The following is a 21,362-nucleotide window of genomic DNA, read 5'->3' on the forward strand; positions in this document are numbered from 1 at the left end:
CTCGGTCGGCCCTCTGATTGGATGGAGACGGTTCCGTCTGACGTAAGCACAGTTCCGGTCCGCTCGCCGGGTCACGCCTCACGTGATTCGTCCCAGCAAGCGGCGCGGGATGCCTCGGCGCAGCCAATCCTGGCGCGCCTGGCTCCCCTCTTTCAAAGTCGGCGGGCGCGACGGCCAATGGGCGCGCGCGCCCGCCCCGGCGCGCGCTGACGAGCGCGGGGGCTGGCCAATGGGGAGCGGCGGGGCGGGGCGTGTGCGGCGGCAGCGGCTCGGCGGCGCTGTGAGGCGGCGATGGCGGAGCGCGGCGGCGGCGGCGGTGGTGGCGCGGGGGCCGGCGGCGGCGAGGGCGAGGCGGCGGCGGCGGAGCGGTACGGCAGCGAGCTCAGGTACCGCGCGGCGCCGCGCCGCGGAGGGGTGGCTCCCGGGGGCGCCGCGGCCCGGCCCGGCTTGGCCCGGCCCGGCCTGGCCCGGTTCGGCCCGGCCCGGCCCTGCCCGCCGCGGCCTCCCCGCGGCGCCGTGTGGCGGAGCGCGGCGGCGGCGGCGCCCCCGGGCCGGGCGCGTAGGCGGGCGGGCCGCGGGCCGGGCGGGCCCTGCTCCTCGCCGCCTCCATTTTCTGTCCCCGCGCGGCCCGGGCGGGCGGCGCCGGCGGTGCCGGGGCGGCCGCGGGGCCGGGCGCGGAGCGGGGGGGCGCGGGCGGGCGGCGGGGCCGCCGCAGCCGCAGCGCCAGCGCCGCCCGGGCCTGCGGGCGCAGGAGCTCCCGGCGCCCCGAGGTGCATGTGTGTTGCCGCTCACCTTCTGATAACCTTTGTTTTTTTCAATTTTGAGTCATCATGCCAACATTGGTATTGCACTGGCACTAAATGGTGGGCAAAATTGTTTTCCTGAGAGCAGCCGAGGAGCGTTTGTTGGTTCCAAAGGTGAACGTTTTTTCTATATCTACACTTAACCGAGCAACCTGTATAGCGGGCTGGGTGGCACAGCGGGTTCAGCGCGTTAGTTAGCCCTCGGAGCGCATCCTGCCGCAGGTCACGCGCAGAGAGGATGTAGGGAGCCCCGTCCCCATCCTCGATAGATGCTCGTTCCCGTTACAGAATAATTAAAATCACAACCGTCGCTCAGGAGGTCTAGCATCTTTACGCGGATAGGGGTAGGAGCTGCAGGTCGTGTTCAAGGGGTGCTTCCACAATGCCTGCCCGTCCTGGTCTAGGATGTAGGTCACTCATTTTCATAGTGAAACAAGCAAAATTTAACAGTTGAGGACTGATAGATTTGATTTTTGAAGGGGACTGAACTATTAGAGTAGTCGCACATTTAATCTTGTTTCTTAAAGCTTGACTTTTTCCATGTCCTTTTCATCTTACTAGTTTTTTTCCCCCCCACTTTTTTTTTTTCCTTTGGTAAGAACTGATCTATCCCACAATCAAGCAGCCAGTGAAAACCAATTTTATTTCCTTTTGGCCTTATCCACAGAATGGCTCAGCAGCAAGCACTGAGATTTCGTGGCCCAGCTCCCCCTCCAAATGCAGTCATGAGAGGCCCACCACCTCTCATGCGACCGCCTCCGCCTTTCGGTATGATGCGAGGGCCTCCTCCGCCACCTCGGCCCCCTTTTGGACGTCCTCCGTTTGATCCGAACATGCCTCCAATGCCACCTCCGGGAGGGATTCCTCCACCAATGGGGCCTCCGCACTTACAGGTAAATAACGTGTGGTTCTTACGGCTGGTCGAGTTTGGGCTTAAGGTTTTTTCTTGTTTGTTTTCATGCACAGAAATAAAAAGACAAGCGCTGTTAAAATGGGTGAAAAAACAGTAGGGCATGGTGAAAGCATAAGACTGTTGTGTGGTATCTCAGAACTAATGCATGCATGTGACGTGTGTACAAGCAACTTCTGCACAGTTCCTTGAGGCAATTTTGGACAAATCGCTTAGTGAGGACAAATTCATCAACAGAGGCTTTGCCAAAACCTGAGTTTGCGTTGGTGCCCTGTGGCCATCCGGGATGCGTAATTCAGCTACGCTCAGACTTCTGAACCCCAGAAGATAGGGAGATGAAGCACATGTCAATCTTCTAGGATAATCTTAGTTCTGCCTTTAGCCCCATAGCGATGTAATGATGAACGAGCATAGACTGACAGAGAACTGAGCTGAACTGACTGGCATTGAACTGAACCCCATTTGAGTTCCAGCGTGAACCACTCCTGTAATCATTGTGTTAGTTTGTGGTTATTTTTGATCACCAAGGGATTGGTTAGATGGGCCAGTAGTAAATCTGAGAAAAGAAGCACGTATATAATCAGTGATCAAGTATGTTTTGTTTCAGCACTGTCTTCTGAGGGTTTTGTCCTTAGTAATCCACCAAAAATTATCAACAGACTGGGAAAAAACTTTAATGTTTGAAAAAACTGAGAGTAGGCTTAGAGTTTGACTGGTCAGCTGCAGGTTGCCCTTGTGATATGCTGACATAAATTTGCTCTCAGAGAAAGAACACCTTATCTTATGTCATGTTTGATGTTTTTTGTTTTTTTTTTTTTTTTTTAACTTGGACTCTTCCTAGCATCTACAGGAATATTATGCTGTTATGAGCCTTTGGGGCTCAAATAAGGTAGATCTCATGGTGATGTACATTTAAGTTCTTTTGCCCGCTTTTCAGAGACTTTGACATTTTAAAAGCTAAAACACATTTGTGAATAAGTAATATTTTATTTGTATAGTGTTTTATAGGTGTGTCAGGGCAACTTAATTACTGTGTGGAACTTCAGGTGGGCCTATAAATAGGTAAATGATACTACATGTTTCATAAACAATGGTTTAAATCCACTATTTATGGTGGAACAGTGAAAATTTTAGTCTATGACATTTTTTTAAAAGGTAGGGGTGTTGGCAAGATGAAGAGAGAACATGCTGACATGGGTTATTTCATAGTATTTTAGGGCCTGCTTTGCATATGTTTTTTGGCAGCAGAACTATAGAAGCTTTTTTTTTCCCACATTACTCTTAATCAGATTGGCTGACCATGCAGCTCTGCAGAGTTTTATGTAAAATGGAGGGAGCAGTATGAGAAGAAGCAAAGAAGCCGCTAGAGCAGGAACAAGGATTAAACCAGACTCCACCTGAAATAAACCAACATCAAACTATAGCCTCGTTCTGTGTGTGCTATAGTCATCTCAAGCACAAGGTTTCAAGAAGAAACTAGTGCGTGTTTCCCCAGCAAATACAATGGTGTTTCTAGGTCTTCCTGCCAGTCCTGTGTGGGCTGCTCGGGCTGTCTGTGTACTCAAAGATAAAGCCTATTGTTAGAGCTTGGACTGCTCAGGGAGGTGTGAAGTAGCTGTTCATTTTATTGAAACGTTCTCAAACAAAAGTCTTACAGAACTGAAGACTGAAATAGTAAGTCTGAGGGATGTAAATAGCCTCACGCACCTCACTGAATGTCAGCTTTTCCTTTGATTCAATACCTTGTTCTGTGGTATGGTTTCATGCTCAGTTTAAGTCGATTTATAATTATTTCCACCTATGGTTCCTTCCTTTTGGTGCCTTCTGATCCCATTTTGCCAGTTGCTTGGATTTGACTTTCATGTGGCCACGCGTTAACTTTAGAGCTCTGAAGCAATGGAGAGTGTCAGAACATGCCGTGGAACTAGGCCTGAGAGGGGAGAATAGGCCCTTGCTTCCTGACATCAGAGCCATTTCAAAAATAATCTGAAGTTAATTTGAAGCCTCATGCCTAGCTGCTGATGTTTCTTCATTGTATGCGTTTGATGTCTATTTTAAATGTGCTTCAGCTCTCCGCTTCTGTATCATTACTGTCTTATCATGTCGTACAGTAAGCGTGTCTTCTCCTGCAACTTTTTGCTGTACACAGAATCCATGTGCTAAGCTTGTCTAAATTTTTCATACCATTCCAGCATCGTGCTCTGCTTTGCACTGAACATGTTTGTTTTTAGCGTCTCACCCTGATTTTGGTATAATAGGAGAGATGATTTGAAAGGTGTTGTAGAAATGGAGAAGCAGGAGAGGGTGTTCTTAGAGCAGAACTGAAGTGTGTTCTGCATTCCCTGATGTACACCTGTGATCCCCTCCTCTGCTCCTAGGACTTCCCTTGAATGGTCTAACCGTTTTTTCCTGAAACCAGTAACATCAGGCAAAAAGTGAGCTGTTCTGTATTCTTCTTCCAGATTGTAGAGCAGTAAAGGGAAAGATCATCTCGTGGCCAGATGGAGGAGCTGTAGAGAAGAAACATCAAGAAAGGAATGAAAGGGTGTAGATAGTTACCTTAATGGCTTTTCCTGTTTGTTTTTATTTCTGTCCATGTACTTTTGAGTTCCTTTATAATAGTATTTAACTAAAATCAAATTTGGTATGTGAGTTTAAAGAGCACTTTAAAATATCACTCTTTACAGCAGAAATTTTGATCTCAGGGAGACTTCCAAAAGAAGCCCTTGCAAGTGCAGACAGAAACCAAGGACATGGCACGCACTGAAAACTACCAAGGGTAGGACTCAAATCCTCAGTGCATGGGTGCAGCTCAGGGTCAGTGTTCGCGGCATGTCACATTGAGCCACCCAGTTTCTGTGACATTGGATTTCCTGCAAACATTCTAGCTTCAGCAGAGCCCTAGTCTTGCTGCATGTGTGCGTTTCACTCTTAAGCCTGTCAGTTATGAGCGTAGAGCTACAAGCTTTACTAGTGAACTGTTTTGGTATTGCCTTTGTGAAGTGGTAATCTTTTGAATCATAAATTAAGTTAAATCTGGAGTGACAGAGATAATTAGGGCAATTGTGGGTGTGTGCAGAATAAGTTGGAAGAACCTGGTGGATTTTGTTGACAGCTGATTTTTTTTATTAGGGATATATTCACTGTACCCACTATACACAGCAGATTTCAGAACAGTCTGAATAAACAAGTAAAGTAAAAGAACTCAATGTACCTTTAATCAGAAAGCAGGTGTTAGGGCTTTGTATAACAGCGGTGTGCAGGGCAATTCTGGATTCCTTCTGATGATGCAGTAATGAAAATGTAACTTGATATTTTTAATGTTTTTTAAATTAGCACTAGTTAGAACTTTAGTTAATGGATAATCGAGAAGTATAATAGATTTTAATGAAATCAACTGCTATGCTGTACTAATAAATAGGATGCTTGCTTATAATTTCTTTTTTTGCTGGGAGGGTCATAGTGTAATTGTTCAGTGGTACTGCAAGAAATCACTTTGATTCACAGCGAGGGATGTCTGAGTGGCAGTTATTCAGGAACAGTTCTTCCATTCTTTCTCTTCCTTGCATTGGGATATTTTCTGTATTTTAGGGAGGGAGTTATTTCTCCCACCCCACTTCTTCTTGTGCCACTTCTTTGCTGATGCTTTGCATTTATGTTAACACCTCAGGTATGAAATGCTTACTACAGCTGTTCTGCCATAGGTGGTGGCTTGTCAGGGAGCGCATTCTCTGAGCTGGTAACATCAGGGTATTAAAGAAGCTCTCAAGGCTGGTAGATTTAACCTTATGGTGGTTGTACTGTCTTATGGTGCTGTAATAAAGGAAAACTCTGCTTGAAAATTGTATTACAGTATTGTTATTATTATATGCCTTTAGAGACCACCATTTATGCCTCCTCCCATGGGTAGCATGCCACCACCTCCAGGTATGATGTTCCCTCCAGGAATGCCGCCCGTCACTGCCCCAGGAACACCGACAATGCCCCCAGCGGAAGAGATATGGGTAGAAAACAAAACTCCTGATGGCAAGGTAAGATTGTTACCAGAAACAGCAAAGTGTAGTGGCTGTTTACCACTGTTGTTAACATGTTGCCATATACAGCCTTGCACATGAGGATTCCAGACTGTGTGTGGTAAAACCCTGCATTTTTGTCCATCCTTTTGTCAATATTACTTGATTATTTTTAGAGTGGGGGAATGAGTGTTTATAGATTCTCTCCCTCCAGATAAGGAGTTGACAGTGACATTTTTAAATTGTAGGTCTATTTCTATAATGCACGTACGCGTGAGTCAGCGTGGACTAAGCCAGATGGGGTCAAAGTTATTCAGCAGTCGGAGCTGACACCGATGCTAGCTGCACAAGCCCAGGCCCAGGCGCAAGCCCAGGCTCAGGCCCAAGCAGTAGGTGCCTCCACACCAACCACCAGTAGTCCCGCGTCTGCAGCATCTCCATCGACATCCTCCAGTACTCAGTCCTCCACAACCTCTACCACGACCACAGCCACTTCAGTTTCACAGACGATTTCCAGTGAGTAACTGAGAGTTTCTCAAGCTTTGTGAGAGTGAGGAACAGATGCTGCTTTGGGGGATTTACTGCAGCAAAAACTTAACATCCAGGAGGAAGTTGTTTCAACATAAAGTGGAGTATAAGTTTGAAGTACTGTATTTAATCCAGAACGTTTTGTTTTGTTTTGTTTTACTCTGAGCTACTTCAGGAGAGTAATGTTGTGATTGAGAAGATAAGTCATTAGGTCACTATGCAGCCCTTTTTCTTTAGGTCTTTGTATTTTTTTTTCTTTCTGCTGTTACCACATCATCTCAAAGCTATTATGCATCCATTTCCTTGACTTTAGTTAAAGCTAAACTTCTTAAAACAATATCTTAAAATTAAATTGAGTTAGGGGTCATAGTTTTAGCAATTTCCTCTTTGTTTCCAGAATTGCATCTGTTTCTTTAAGAGGATGGATCTGTTGTTGCTGCTCCTGGGCTGCACAGAATTGGTTGATTGTACAGTAGAGTTCCTTCTGATATGTCATTTTTAAATTTTTATTATTCTGCCAACTAAGCCCCGTAAGTTCCCATTTGCTAGAGCTGCACAAACAAAAAGGAAAGAGAAGGTCCTTAGAACCCTTCTTGTTCCCTGACGACCTTTGAATAATAGCCTGAAGATTACTGCTGTTTACATGGGCTGAGCCTATGCTTTTAAGGGTCTTCCAGCAGAAGCCTCAAGAGGACAGGAGACTGCATTTATGCAGCATGCACATAATACAGGTTTATGTATAATTTATACATACAAAGAGTATAATGTATGTCATACTTAGGTTGGCATATGTATGCTAACAAGGTGCAGGGCATCTATATGGAGCTGTGTTTTATGTAGTATAGATCTGTTTTCACATGAGTGTCACCAGCAAACAATGAGTAAAGTCACCTAGCATGGACAAGTGAGGCAAACTTGTTAAAGAACAGTTTCTGAAGACACAAAATTTATGCTGGTCAGGAATCCCACTGTTTGATACTTTTGATTATTGTAATTGTACTGGCAAGAATGTGACAGTGAGTCAGACCAAAGGGTATGCAGAAGGTTAGCAGCCACTGAACTGCGCTAACTCCAGCGGTAGCGTACATTTGCATCCCCTTGAATTATTTTACCTTCTTCCTTTATTAGGTGAGCCAACTCAAGCTTAATTTACCATTTAACCCAAACTCTAGAGATCTGGGTATGGAAGGGAGTCAAATTCAGGTAATCCTCAAGTTATATCTTGAGTAAACACTGCAGGGAGGGCAGATCCTTAGAGTGTAACTGTAACAGATAACTTGCATTGCTCAAAGCATTTTAGGGCTCTTAATTTGGAAAATAACTGAATATTGTGTTCAGCTGCTTCACTGAAGTATGGTGTAGTATCATCACCCAGAGACTGTAACTATTTTGCAAAGTAACAACAAGCAAGTAGCAGATGAATGTTAGGTTCTGGTCTGATGCAGATGTCTGAGATTCACTATAGTTGATCCTACTTTTGAATATCACTCTCTAAGTCTTCTCTGAAACACAAAATTTTCTGATATCAAATGCTGAAGCTATTTCACTTCTACCTGTTCTACCTGCTAAACTTTCTTTGCTTTCAAGAACTGTTACTGTTGGTGTCTGTGCCAAAGTGATAAAATTTTATCATTTAAAATAATTCTACAGCACTCGGACTCACCTAGTAAAAGACTGGGGCTTCTGGCTGAGCTTCAATCTTGTCTGATACTGATTTGATTTAGGCCTTAAAACAAATCACATACTGACTGCCTGACTCTGTTTCCCTGAATTTTAGACAGTGATAAGCATTTTACCTCTCCTAGAACAATAACAGCACATCAAAAATCTTTATGTAAATTCCTTAATATCAGTATCTTAATGGGAATACAGCTGGTCATCATTAAATACTGAAGAAAACACACAGTATGCCAGTGTATAATATGCTCATAAGTTCTTTCTTGAAACTTAACTTGCTTTTTTTACAACAGTTCCTCCTCCCTTCCACCAAACAGTGTAAATTTGCAAAGCTGGCCAATACATTTAATCAGTCAGGTCTCTAATTACTATTTTCCAGTCCTTTGATATGCAGCCCTAGTCCCAGTTAAAAGCAGATTTCAATCATGCTGCAAGGGTTAATGGTTTGAATGTTAATATTATATTTTCCCACTGGGAGGCACTGAAGACCAATAAAGTTCTTGCAGCTTCTAAACAAAAGCACTTTCTTTTTCCTTGCTTAATTTTACAGATATTTTTATTGACATTTTCCATTCTTGGATCACAGCTTCATAAGCATAGTTCCAGATAGCCTATTGTCATGCACATGTTGCTGTCATTATGCTTGTTAAAAAACAGAGCCTTTATTCATTAAACATAAATTATTTTTTTTTCCATTTGAAGCTCTCTGAAATGTTCCCTTTCTACTTTTCTGAACAGGGATACAGAGTAGAATTTTATTTATTTGCTGAACAGGCAATATTTGTCCTTTAGTATACTCTTGCAACTGCTAAAGAGGCTTGCTAGGTACAAAGAACGGCACAAGGTAAAAATTGAAATCAGCTTTCTTTGTAAACATTTAATGTTACAGAGAAGGTGAAGGGTTTTTCTGTCCAAGAGTTTCCTGTCGATTATATCTAAGCATACCTGCTTATATGACATCTGTTGGGAAACAGAGAGCCAGTATGTTTGCAGCAAATATATTGTAGTATCTAAGATACAAGGTGTTCTTTGTGTTTTTTTATCAGCACCTACCACACAAGACCAGACCCCGAGTTCGGGTGTTTCAGTTGCCACACCATCAGTCAGTGTTTCAACCTCTGCTCCTTCTGCTACACCTGTGCAGACTGTACCCCAGCCAGTCCCACAGACATTGCCTCCTGCAGTTCCTCATGCAGTACCTCAACCAACTGCAGCAATTCCTGCTTTTCCACCAGTAATGGTACCTCCATTTCGTGTCCCCCTTCCTGGCATGCCTATTCCACTTCCAGGTAAATTGGCGAACTGTAATTGTCTTGTCCACTACATGTCCATGTTGTCAATTTGTTTGCACTCATGTGTCCACTGTGTATGGAACTTGCCTGAATCCTCTCCACTTAGAATATTTTTTGAAAGAATTCAGGGTTAGCAGACAAACTTTTTAATTAACAATGAACGTGATCTTTTTTGACTTTTAGTTCTTGGATATACATAGTAGAAAATAGCTACAATTGAACATGTAAAACTTTTTTGGGGGGTGATAGGAAGAACGTAACTACTGAACTGCAAACGTCTTCATTTCATCAGATGTGTCTATCTTGTCGTCCTATACAAAAAAAGTGAGCTTCTGGACAAAATCCATAAGCATAAGAGAATGTTACAGCACTATAGTTTACCAATTGCAATATTGTTTTAATTTTTTTACTACTCGATTGAATTTAGACCTTCAGTCCTATGCATGAATTTACTAGGACAGAAATTTTACCCAAAAAGAAATTAGAAGTAAATATATTTACAAGCAGGAAACATGACCGTTCAAGTGCATTACCCTTGATGATGTCAGATGTTTCCAGTTCTCTTGTTTTGCAACTATCAAGTATGGTGCTGAATGATGATGTAAAGAGTTGAGGTTTAACCTGGGGACAGTAACGAAGGCATTCAAGATGCTAGGATATAACTTACAGGTTTGGGATGCAAAGGCCATTATGAAGAAATCTTAGACAGATGGCAGCCCCTTGATGCCTGGGTTAATCATATTTTCCTAAATTTTTATTAAAAAAAAAACAAAACTGTTTAGATATGGAAGGAAGTAGTTCTAGGCTGGCAAAATTTTGGGCTCTGCTGCTGTTTATAATCACTGAAGAGGTCCTTAGGGGCACTGTGCTTAAACACGATGTTTGTTTGCGTGGATACAGTTCAATTCCTTTTCTAGTATAAAAGTATTTTTTTTCAGTGTCCAGGAGCATTTTCCATTGCAAAAAAAGATTTGAGACTGCAGTTGTAATTAGATACAACATAGTTTCTGATTAAGAATTACAAAGAAGTAGCTCCGAGCAACACTCTCATATGTTTTTGCCTCTTCATACTGGCTGAGAGAGATGACTTCTTTCCTGCTGTCCTTTCAACACATCCAGTACATGTGAAGGAGGCCTTTACCTTTCATTGAATCGATTGGATGAAAACTAATTCTTTAGACCACTTCTTATCCTTTTTGATAAAAGATATATAAGCATCAAAGTAGTTAAAATGGATATTAGTTTTACTAATTGGTTGTAACCATATGGGGAATAAAGAATGTTTGTGTTGAGAGAGAGACTTTTGGATAGTTTTTAAACTAACCAGGTATTTTAAAATAACAGTAATTACTTTAATGTGTAATTTGCTTGAAAAGGAAGCCGCAGTGTAGTAATCATTGCTTTAAGACAAAAAAAAAGATATTATTCTGAGCATAGTATTTGAGGCTGTACTGAAAATGGATAAATGATACAGGGAAAATTCTGATATCTGTGTATTTTTGAGGTTTGAGAGAACAATAAAAATAGTTATATTCAAAAGGTGGACAGCTGAATATTCTTAACTGCAATTCCTGACCTTACCAGCAAAGGGTCCGTGTAGCATGAAGGGATCTTATGCACCTTTGAAGGATATAATCATCTACTGAAGTGTGAACTGTCATGTAAAATGTGCATAATCAAAACAGTAAAGAGACGAGTGCTGGTGAAAAATGCATACACCAGGGTTTTTTTGTAAGCTTTCAGTCAAAAAAAATACCAAATTTCTCCTAAAGTGAGTACTGGAATATAGAAGGAAAGACACAGGAAGAACATCTATCTTCTCCTTAAATTCATTTTTGAAAACGTGATTCTTTCACAACTTTCCTGCTACCAAGTCTTAGATCTGGCCTCTTCTCCCATTTTTATACCAAGCTAAGCCTTTAAGGGTTGAACTATAATACGTAGGAAGGACTCCAAGCATTAAAGAACGTGCTTTCTCTAATGAGTCTAATTTGTTATTTTCCTTGAGTACAGAATAAAAATCAGTCTCTTCCTTTCAGCTAACTTTGGCTTGAGTTGATTGTAATGGTTTACAAGCACCATAAAGGAAAAGGAAACCTTCAAAATGCTTTAAAGTGACAAAAATCTAATTAAAATGATTTCATTTGAATGACAGGTGAATTCAAAAAGGCCTACTAAGTTTTAGTCTATAGGTGCTTGGGGCTTTCAGCAATACATATAAAGTCAGCCAGATCACTTTTAAGTTGCAGAGTTGACGAATTCCAGTGACAAGTGATTTCAAAATTAATGTGTATTATATTATAGTAAGGCGGAGCGGTGGAAGAGTTGATTAGTGATACCTAGTAATTTCAAATCTTAAAAAGTAAGTCTGCTTTCTCTTAATTCATATTTTACAAGCTAGCTATATGTTTGGAAATGAACTTGGCAGAGGAAGCAACTTTTGGGGGTATTTGCAAAGTCTTATCTGCGCTGCAGTATCTCCGATTTCAGTGATTCCGCAGATGGCATTATTTATACTGACCCAGTTTTAAGACATGCTGTAACTTCCTTAACAAAACGAATTTTCACATTCATTTTCAAGTATGTGACATGAAAACCCCTAACAAATTTAGACAGTCACTGTTTGAGTCAATGCTTTTGTGTCTTGATTCATACACTTTTATAAAGCTAATTTTGCATTCTTTCATTAAAATTATTAGTAAAGCACATTAAAATTTTATCTTCTCACAAACTTTTTTTAATGATTTGGCAGTATTTTTAATGTTTGCCATACTAGATTTCTAATGAAGAAAAATAGAAATTACTTTGGTTATAAAAACAGGGGTTTAATTTCACTTCGTGCTGGAGGATTTCCCACCCTGGATGATGGAATTGAAATAATTTAGCAGGGGGAGTATGTGTGTTTCCAAGTGTTTAAACAGGACAAATTTAGAGAAAAATTCCACAGTTTTCTTCCACCCCCTAAAATGAAGTTTGGGGGAATATGTTCCCCCTACCTACTGCTGTCGAATTTCCTACCGAATTTTTCATCTAACTGAAGAGGATTAGATGCTTCCCCTTTTGTGGCCTTTCGATGTTGTTTCTTAATGAGCTGGAGAGCAGAGCAGTGCATGATGCTACCTTTTTGAGGGCTAATTATGCTGCTTTTCGAGCATTTCCAGCTCGTGGCATTCTAGGTAGTGAGAAATGAAGAAAACGTTTGCTGCCACTGACCGAGTGCAGCTTTGTGTACCTCTGTTTGCAGCTTCATTGCTTGCTTTTATTTTTTTCCCTTCTTTCACCTCTAGCCTTTCCTTAATGACACTCATCACCTCAACTTTTTCCCTGGGTTGAACTTGGCTTTCACCCACCACTCCTTGCTAGTCTGACTAGTTTAAATCTGTCCTTCCACTCCTACGGCTACTTTCTCAATGCAGCAGCAGACTGAAAATAGCAAAGACTGCTAGTTTCTCTTTGCTGCTGCTGCTCTAATGGATCTGTCTGAGCAGATGCTGTCAGTGGAAGACAGCACCGTTTGTAGTCTTTTTCTGCGGTACTGCCCTACAGGAGGGCTGAGTTCCCCCTTGAATGAACTTAAACCCCTGAGCCTTCGTTCCAATCTCTTCCTTTTCTTTCTTTTTTTTCTTTTTTTTTTTTTTTTTTTGTCCCAATAAATACTAAACAGCTGGTTTAATGTAGGCAGAAACTATTGCAGCAGCTTAAAACTAGTTTTATATTTGATCTGGCATATGACGTTGGAGCAAAAAATATTTACATTTTCTTGCTAGTGAGCTTTCTCTTTGCCCCTTGAAAGTGGCATTCCAAATTGTAGCAGGAAATCTGTAACATCCAGACTCCCAGTGGTAGCTGACGTACAATGGCAGCTTTCCAACATGCTTGCTTATCCATTTTGCAGGTGTAGCAATGATGCAAATAGTCAGCTGCCCGTATGTAAAGACAGTCGCTACCACCAAGACCGGTAATTTTCAAAACCATCTTAGTTCGTTTTGTCTGTAAGTTGGCATGGTAGTGAATGTTGTTGTTTCTTTTATTTATTTATTTGCTTCCCCAAATGAATGACTCTATATACTTTATTTTCAAAACCAGTATAAATGCAAATATCATATTTGGCCAGGAAATAACTTTCCAAATTAACTGTTAGTGTTAGCTTATATAATACAAAAAAAATCCAGTACAGTTTTCTGTAATCATTGAGTTCTGTAATAACTGTGAACCTCCTCATGCCCATACTTCTTAGTTATGATTTTCTTGTGTGTGGATTTTTGTTTTTCCTACTTCCACATGTATAGTGACATGACTGTGCTCGCATGTTGGTGTGCGTGTATGTGTGTCGTAGTATTAATTTTCATTTTTAAAATTGTACATTTAAAAAAAGCCATTTACTGAAATAATTTTATTACAATGCATATTGTGTACTTCTTTGCTTATTTAAAACGGTAAACTTTTTGATGTAAATGTTAAAAGCTCAAAATTGTGATCTCGTGATGCTAGTCCTATTTATTGGAGAGCCAATTTGTTTTTCTAGAAGTTATCATTCAGAATATGTTCAGTATATCCATTTCGTTGGGATGACTAGGGAAATAATCATGTAGCATTCTAGCTTTTTTTATCCTTGGATATTTACTTACTGTTTTGCTTTAGGGCAAGAAATAAAATGTGTTTTTTGCAATCAGTCTTCATTACTAAACAAAAACATGACACAAACTGAAATAATTTCATTTCCCATCAGTTTTATCCCAGGCTCTGAATTAATGTTAACTTTTTTTTTAAGCCAGGTTTTAAGATTTTGGGGGGAATTTTGCTCCATATTATATTGTATGGCTACTTCAAGCCAATGTTGTTTCTTTTTTTCTTTTCTTTTTCTTTTTTTTTTAAAGAGCATTAGGATTGTTTTTTAAAATGGCAGTGTGATTAAACAGTGGAGTAGATTGTTTTTCAAATAATTATTTGCTATGGAGAACTAAGAGAGATCTTTCTTCTTTTTTTTTTTTGTTTTTTGTAATATAATGCTTAAAATCTTGAAGTATTAAAGAAAGGTCTAAAAACTAACAAGCTTTGTGCTGTGCAGAATTACACATGACTCCTAAATTAAAAGCTGTATAATTTGCCTGGTGATACGGGCACTACTGATTGTAAAACACGAGAGGGATATTTAGTAACAGTGAATTCCTTTCCAATTTCCTTTTAAAAACAAACTTTATTTGCACAAGTTGATTATTTGTGAACGAAGTCATTGAAGTGGTAGGTTGTGGTTCTTAGGTTCTTCCTTGTCACTTACTGGATTTTTGTCTGTTTGTTTGTTTCCTGTTGTTTGTTTGTTTATACAGGTGTCTTGCCAGGAATGGCCCCTCCCATTGTACCTATGATCCATCCTCAGGTTGCTATTGCTGCTTCCCCTGCTACATTGGCTGGAGCAACAGCAGTCTCTGAGTGGACAGAGTACAAAACAGCAGATGGAAAGACTTATTATTATAACAATAGGACTTTGGAGTCAACATGGGAAAAACCCCAAGAACTGAAAGAAAAAGGTGCATTTGTTTTTTGTTTTGTTTGTTTGGGGTTTTTTAAGCGCATCTATATGCTATGTAAAATTACTTAAATGATTAAGGGTTGTGTTTGAAGATGTGGACAATAATTATTCTAATGCTTTTTCTCCCTTAAGCATATTTTGATATCGTGATTATAAGTATCCATTTGAGTTGATTATGAGTCTGAAAGTTACAGCTTGCTTCCCACTATATGATAAGTGTATTTGGTTCTAAAGTTGCTTCCAAAACCTGTACCACTTAAATAAATGCATGTGTTTCCTCTCCAGTAGAAAGTAAATACTTATACTCACATACTTGAGAAGATCTCAGTTGCAGAAAGATAGAAAGTGGGGAAAAAATGCAATTCTTCTTATAACCTCTGTAAACCAAGAAAGAATGAAGACCTTTGAAATCTTAAAGTTTAGATCTTGAAAAGCTAAGTGTATAACAGTTTTCGAATATGAGAAAAGGTAAATTGACCCTTCCCAAAGTTATATTCTGTGACTTGTTTATTTGAATCCACGTTATATCCATGGGTATTATTACTTTGAATGGAAATTGTTCTTGTTTCAGAAGTGACAGTGAAGGGGCAAAAATCCTGTGAGTTTTATTCTGTTTATAAAATCTTTTAGGAAAACAAATCCAGTCAGACCCAAATAGTTCTTCCTTTCGTTGTCTGCTGAATTTTGCAGCAATTACAGGAAATCTTACTTTAGACATATTTAAAACATGTATACAGTTAGCTATTTTAAATGATGGATTCCCATCTTTCTAATAATTCTGATTTAAATAATAGGATTTCTTTTTGCTGAAGTGATAGCCTCTAAGATAGGAAATACCAATTTTGCTGAGTAAAGAAGTATTTTTATACATTATATAAAATCTTTTTAAAAAAAAATGGGTACAGAGCAATCCTCAGTTTATTCTCCATGAATTTTTTCTCACTTTTTGTCAAAAGTGTTTGAAATCTGAAGGTGATCTTCAGTTTTGCACCCAAATTAATTTCTAGAAAATTTTTTTTAGGAGTTTTGGAATCCTTACACGAATCTAACCCTGGCTGTACTTATTAACCACTTTTTTGTGTTGCTTGAGTTAATTTAATTCTTCTAAGTTTTTTCTTATCTCTTGGTACCTGATTTAAAAACTTTTAGCTTAATCTAGTGCAAATCAAAGAACATGGTTTTCTAAGCATTCATCTCCTAGACTTTTTTATACTCACACACTTGCTTCCAGAAAGAGATGTCAGTTCAGTTGATTATCTGACAATAAGTTTTAACAAACGTTATTTATAAAAGACGATTTGAAGTCAAAGGAAACTTGTGGCACAGTGATGTGGAAGAGCTGTTGTCAGTGGTACATATGTCATAAAGCAGCTAGATACATAGTTGAAGCGCTCTAGGCATCTTATCTTCCCTTTTTTCACATATATTGAATGCGTTTCCAGTTAAGCATCGCTTTTGTATGATACATTTAAAAAGTATTTTTAATTTCCTTGCCAAAACCCCAGTATCTCTTATTGAAACTTAGGTTAACATCATTAACCTTTAGATATTAGAATAAAGGTATTAAAACTCTAAGTGTTTTTTCAGCTCTTCCTATTGATACACTTCAGCAAGCTCTTTAATAGGCTGTCTTACAAGATTTCCATTTCCAAACTGAGTAGTCTTACCACAGGAGATAATCTGATCTTTATAAACAGACAGTGTAAAGCCAAGAAGGATGGAAGGTGGTGGAAGAAAAGTTGTGCTTGTAAAATCATACTGATTAAAAACAAATCTGATACGGTTCAATAATCATTTGAATTACTTCAGGCATAATGCTAAGGAAAATTATTTCTTTATTTAGAAAAAATGGAAGAGAAGATTAAAGAGCCGATTAAAGAACCTACGGAGGAGCCTTTACCAATGGAGACAGAAGAAGAAGAGCCAAAAGAAGAACCTATAAAAGAACTTATAAAGGAGGTAAAAGACCTTGCAACCAAATAGTCAGTATCGCCATTTTGAATCCTACATCCTACAGGTGTGGATGCATCTGTAGACCAGGCATATTGACAGGAGACCATGGTTAGTAATTTGAGTTCTTAAATTCCTGGGGTGACTTTGAAAGTCTTCTTTTTTGGCCTCATAGTTTTTATATATTTTTATTACTTTTTTTTAACTTAAGAAAAAATCATCTTTAAAAGAAAAATACAGAATATGTGAGTTAAGTTATGGAATTCATAAGAACATAGAAGAATAGTTAGCTAGTTACATAAATGTAATGTTCTCTCACTAACCTTAACATGTTGCAAGAAATTAAACTTGTCCTGAATGTTTGAAATACTAAAATAAACAGATTTTTTAATTTCTTTATTTTGAACAATTTTGAAACACCACTTACACTTTCTCCATGTGGTACAACTGGTAAGTTTAGTTTGTTAGGAGTACGTATCCTAGAAAACATCTGCAGTGTTACAGCACATTTTTGAGCTCTTAACACCGCAGTAAACAAATGAAACCTTTTTTTTTAATAAGTTGTTCTATCATGCTGAGAAAGCGTAGTTCTTGAAGATGCTAAAGTGTTTGAATGAAAATAATTTTTATGCTGTTTTCTGTGAACTTCAATGTAGATTAGTAAGCAAAAATGCAGCATTCAGTTGCTGGGTCTTCTTACTACCACTTTACTGTGTTTACTTTTGAGGTAGTTGCTATTTTTTTTGTTATCTTGCTTGCTTTTTTCTGTTACAAAGGTTATTGCATACATCAATGTCTTATTTTCAAGTACATGAATTTTTAGAATAAGAAGAAAAAATTGTGGGAAAAACTACACTATTATCCCTACATTTAGGCTTTGATTACAGGATTCATGTAGCTCTAGGAAGGCATTTAAATAATGTTCTGTTGAAGTCAAAATTAAGCAAACACTTGGAAGTTTTCTGAATTGAAGTTTTAAATAGAAATTACTGTCTGATGAAATTCCAGTGCTGCTCTTTTAAGTGTGGATGAAGTATAATTGTGAGCTGCTTTATTAGCATTGTTTTAAAATACATTTGCTTGTTTAAAGCAAATTTGTTACTTTATTATAAACTAAAAATTGGCCAGTTTTTATTGCCTGAATCCTGAAACTTGTTTTTTTTTTCCTTGAGGAACCGAAAGAGGAAGAAATGACTGAAGAAGAAAAAGCAGCTCAGAAAGCCAAACCTGTTGCAACCACTCCTATTCCAGGAACCCCATGGTAGGTTATGATTTTCCCCAGGGCCTGAGGTATTGAAACATAATTTCATGTCACCACAAGGAAAGTCTTTTGATAGTTAGAAAAAGTGATAGTATATGCGTATCCTGTTCTTGTTACACTTCTGTTCCAAATAAGTTGTGTTGCATTCCTTCAGCCAACACTGTTGGCATTGCACTAGTACTTGTGATGTTGAGTGGTGTGTGTTGCGTAGTCTCTTTCAACCCCATACTAACTGCAGTACTGTGAGATATGTTGTCAGACTGATTCTGTGTCCCAGCCTCCTTCATCTGCTGTTGATTTCTCCTGGTCTGATATGACATACTGGCCAAAAAAATCTTGAACTTCTTCTGTCCCTAAGCCTTGGGAAAGGGATAGGTCCATAAATTTTTTTTTTTCCCCCCTGCGGGATTGCTACTCATAAACAGCCCATGATGTATAATGTCTTGAGGAGGTTACTGTATGTATGTAATGTATGTAAATAATCTTTGTGTGTGGGAGGGGATGACCAAGATAAAGATCTTAATGATAAGGGTGGGGCAGGGGCAGAGAGTCAGGTCTGTTTTGTTTTCATTGATCCAGTTTAACCAAGATATTTGGGGGGTGATTGAAGAGATCAGGTACACTTTATCCGAAAATGTAATTGAGGTGTCTAAAACAAATATTTTTCTAGAGAAGAATTTTATCACATCTCATGATAAAAAAGCATTTGTAAAATCACATTTGAAAGCTGCTAGCAGAGAAAAACAATAATTCAGTATTTCTTGTGGACAGTAGAAATACTTGGTAGTTGTGCATTAAGCACAACCTGGATCTGTCCATGACTGTAATGCTTTTATTCAATAGCAAGTGATCTTGTCAGGAAAAAAAAATCAATTCCTTTCTCAAATGGAGTTGCAGTGTGTCTTCTCTACATAAATTAAAAACTGTGGTTTATGGTCAATCCAAATACGATTTAAATATAGACAGTTTGTCCCCACCAAACTTCTATGGCACTAAACTCCTCTAACCTCTTGTTTTCATGGATTTTCTTTTGTAATATTTCACATGTTGCTCTCTACTGCTGTTCATAGTTCTCTGAAAAAGCAGCTGCACAATGAAAATGTACTTGCCATTGAATGTTCTCTCTTATCCAGGAGGGTTGTTGTAGTCAGTGTTCACATGAAAGTATTTTAAAGTTTGTTTTTTAAATATATTTTTCTGTTGTTTGGAAAAAATCTGAGTAACATCAGAAATATTAGAATTGGGGAACAGTTTACTTATTAGTTTATAAGTAAACTAATACTCTATCTTGGCATATATAGAACATTACTTTCCAGTGTCCAGGATGTGCAAGCAAGGGAAAAGTCTGTGTCAGCCCTCCCTCCCAACAAAACAAATTTACTGAAATGTGATGGAAAAATACATATCGACACATTCTGTGCAAATAGTCACTACGAGTAAAGCATACAAACTACGGTGCACTCCTCCCTCCCCTATTTCCTTTCCCCCACCCCAATTCCATGTGGTGAAGACTTCTGTACTGTTTATGTTGGTGCTAATTGAACAGGCAGCATGTTACTGGGCGGCTAGTTGTTATACTTCTGGTTTAGACTGAGTTTTTATGCCTCCAGGCCATGATTCGTGGATCCAGAAAGGAAGACTGGGATATTTCAGAAAGGAGAGGTGGGAATACTGTGAACATGCAGACATGCTATACACAATATATTTAAGGAGGAAAAAAAAAAAAAGAAAGGAAAAACACAGGTTTTGGTAATTCAGCAGCTCATGAAACAATTTGTTTCAATCCATGTTGCAGAAGCTGATTTCAGGCTTCAATTGAAGGTTGAAGCCGTTCATGACTTTATGGAATATTCAATTCTGCCAAGCTGCAGTAGTCTTTGTATGATGTCTGCTAACAGTTCTTCTCTCTGTAGGTGCACATTCAGTGACTTATGAAAGAAGTCTATGTTCCCAATATTAAAATGTTTTGTCTTATTCTTACTGACTTCAGTCTTCGCATGTGGTAACAGGTAAAGAAAAGGAATAAAGACAAAACTAACCAAGATTTCCTGCCTGCCTGTTAAATTTCTAGGTGTGTGGTGTGGACTGGTGATGAGCGTGTTTTCTTCTACAACCCTACCACTCGTCTTTCGATGTGGGACCGACCAGATGACCTAATTGGAAGAGCTGATGTGGACAAAATTATTCAAGAACCTCCTCACAAAAAAGGAATGGAAGAAGGAAAAAAATTTAGTAAGAGCAATATTATTGCCTTCCTAAATAAATCTGAATGTAATTTATCATCTATTTTATGTTGATTTCTAAAACTAGTAACATTTAAAAACATGAGAAAACTGCAAGTCAATATTGAAAATATATGTAGCTTTGGAATTTAGCTTGGTTACATTAAGAAAAATGGTGACAATGCAGATTTATAGACTGCTTAGGAAAAACACTGTTAGAACAATGTAGAAACTCGAAAGTTTAATGAATAATATGCACTTAAAAATGTCAATAGGCTTAAAAAAACCACAGTTTTTACTGAGAGGAAAAAGAGACTGTTTTATGAGCACAAGGCATTATATTTTGGGGCCAGAAAGGATCTAATCATGAGGTATGAATGGGCACTTACAGAAGAGGATTTAATTTACAGAACATCGACTGGAATACGGTTTCAAATGATCTCTATTTTTGGCAGCTGTTCTTAAGAGGCTGCTGAGAATGAGGCCTTTTTCTGACAGGATTTCTAATAAATGATCCTAGGACGACATGTGAGCTTGTTAGCTGGAGGAGAGCAAAGCGTAAGTAGATAATTGGAAGATCCAGATGTACTTCATTAGGATGTTTAGGCTAATGGAGCTTTTTCTTGGAAATAAGAGGTCAGTGTTTGTCATTTTAAATACAAAGCTGGCTACAAGTCCACTAGTCCTGCCACCAAATTCTGACCGAAAGTGACTGAAGGACATGTGTCATCCTTCGTCAGAATGCATTAATACTGCAAGTTGTCTGTCCTCAGTTTTTGCAAGAGGCTTCAGATGTAAGTTACAAGCTTGTCATAAGGCTAAAATCTGAAATACTAATGAAATGTATTTTACAGTTAGAGAAGAGCATGAATCTACAGAAGAAGCAAATGAAGATGAGCCTATTAAAATTAAAAAGCGCAAGTAAGTTTGCTTTTTCAATACTAAGTGGTCTGTGAAAACTAAATTTTCATTGGAGCAGTGCCTATGCTGTTGTGTTCAGCAGGGTAATAACAGGAACAAGACTGGTGAATGCATTTGTCACCTTTTTGCTATTTTACATTAGCAGCTGAAGTATTTTATATTCCTTTGAGAGGATTGAAATTCATATATAGAAGAAATAGCATCACCTTTGGAAATCATTAGAAATTGAAATAAGTAGCAGAAGTTATCTGTTCA

General features: G+C 39.0%; 1 protein-coding gene across 5 annotated transcripts in view; it reads left to right on the top strand.

Moving 5' to 3' along the window:
* Positions 1-222: 222 nt before the first annotated feature.
* Positions 223-21,362, top strand: part of TCERG1 (transcription elongation regulator 1) — a 37,070-nt gene continuing 15,930 nt past the window's right edge. The window contains exons 1-11 of one of the 5 annotated variants that reach the window (XM_064521199.1): positions 223-386; positions 1,471-1,696; positions 5,592-5,744; positions 5,975-6,242; positions 8,978-9,220; positions 13,119-13,181; positions 14,551-14,751; positions 16,597-16,712; positions 17,876-17,964; positions 20,036-20,196; positions 21,041-21,107. In XM_064521199.1, coding sequence (XP_064377269.1) covers positions 292-386; positions 1,471-1,696; positions 5,592-5,744; positions 5,975-6,242; positions 8,978-9,220; positions 13,119-13,181; positions 14,551-14,751; positions 16,597-16,712; positions 17,876-17,964; positions 20,036-20,196; positions 21,041-21,107 — 1,682 coding nt within the window. In that variant the 5' untranslated portion in view covers positions 223-291. Of the gene's footprint in view, positions 387-825; positions 918-1,470; positions 1,697-5,591; positions 5,745-5,974; positions 6,243-8,977; positions 9,221-13,118; positions 13,182-14,550; positions 14,752-16,596; positions 16,713-17,875; positions 17,965-20,035; positions 20,197-21,040; positions 21,108-21,362 lie in introns of those variants that run through there. The other 4 variants (XM_026118228.2, XM_064521200.1, XM_064521202.1 and 1 more) reach the window with 4 other exon arrangements.

Source organism: Dromaius novaehollandiae, chromosome 15 (assembly GCF_036370855.1).
Source record: "Dromaius novaehollandiae isolate bDroNov1 chromosome 15, bDroNov1.hap1, whole genome shotgun sequence".
NCBI lineage: Eukaryota > Metazoa > Chordata > Aves > Casuariiformes > Dromaiidae > Dromaius > Dromaius novaehollandiae.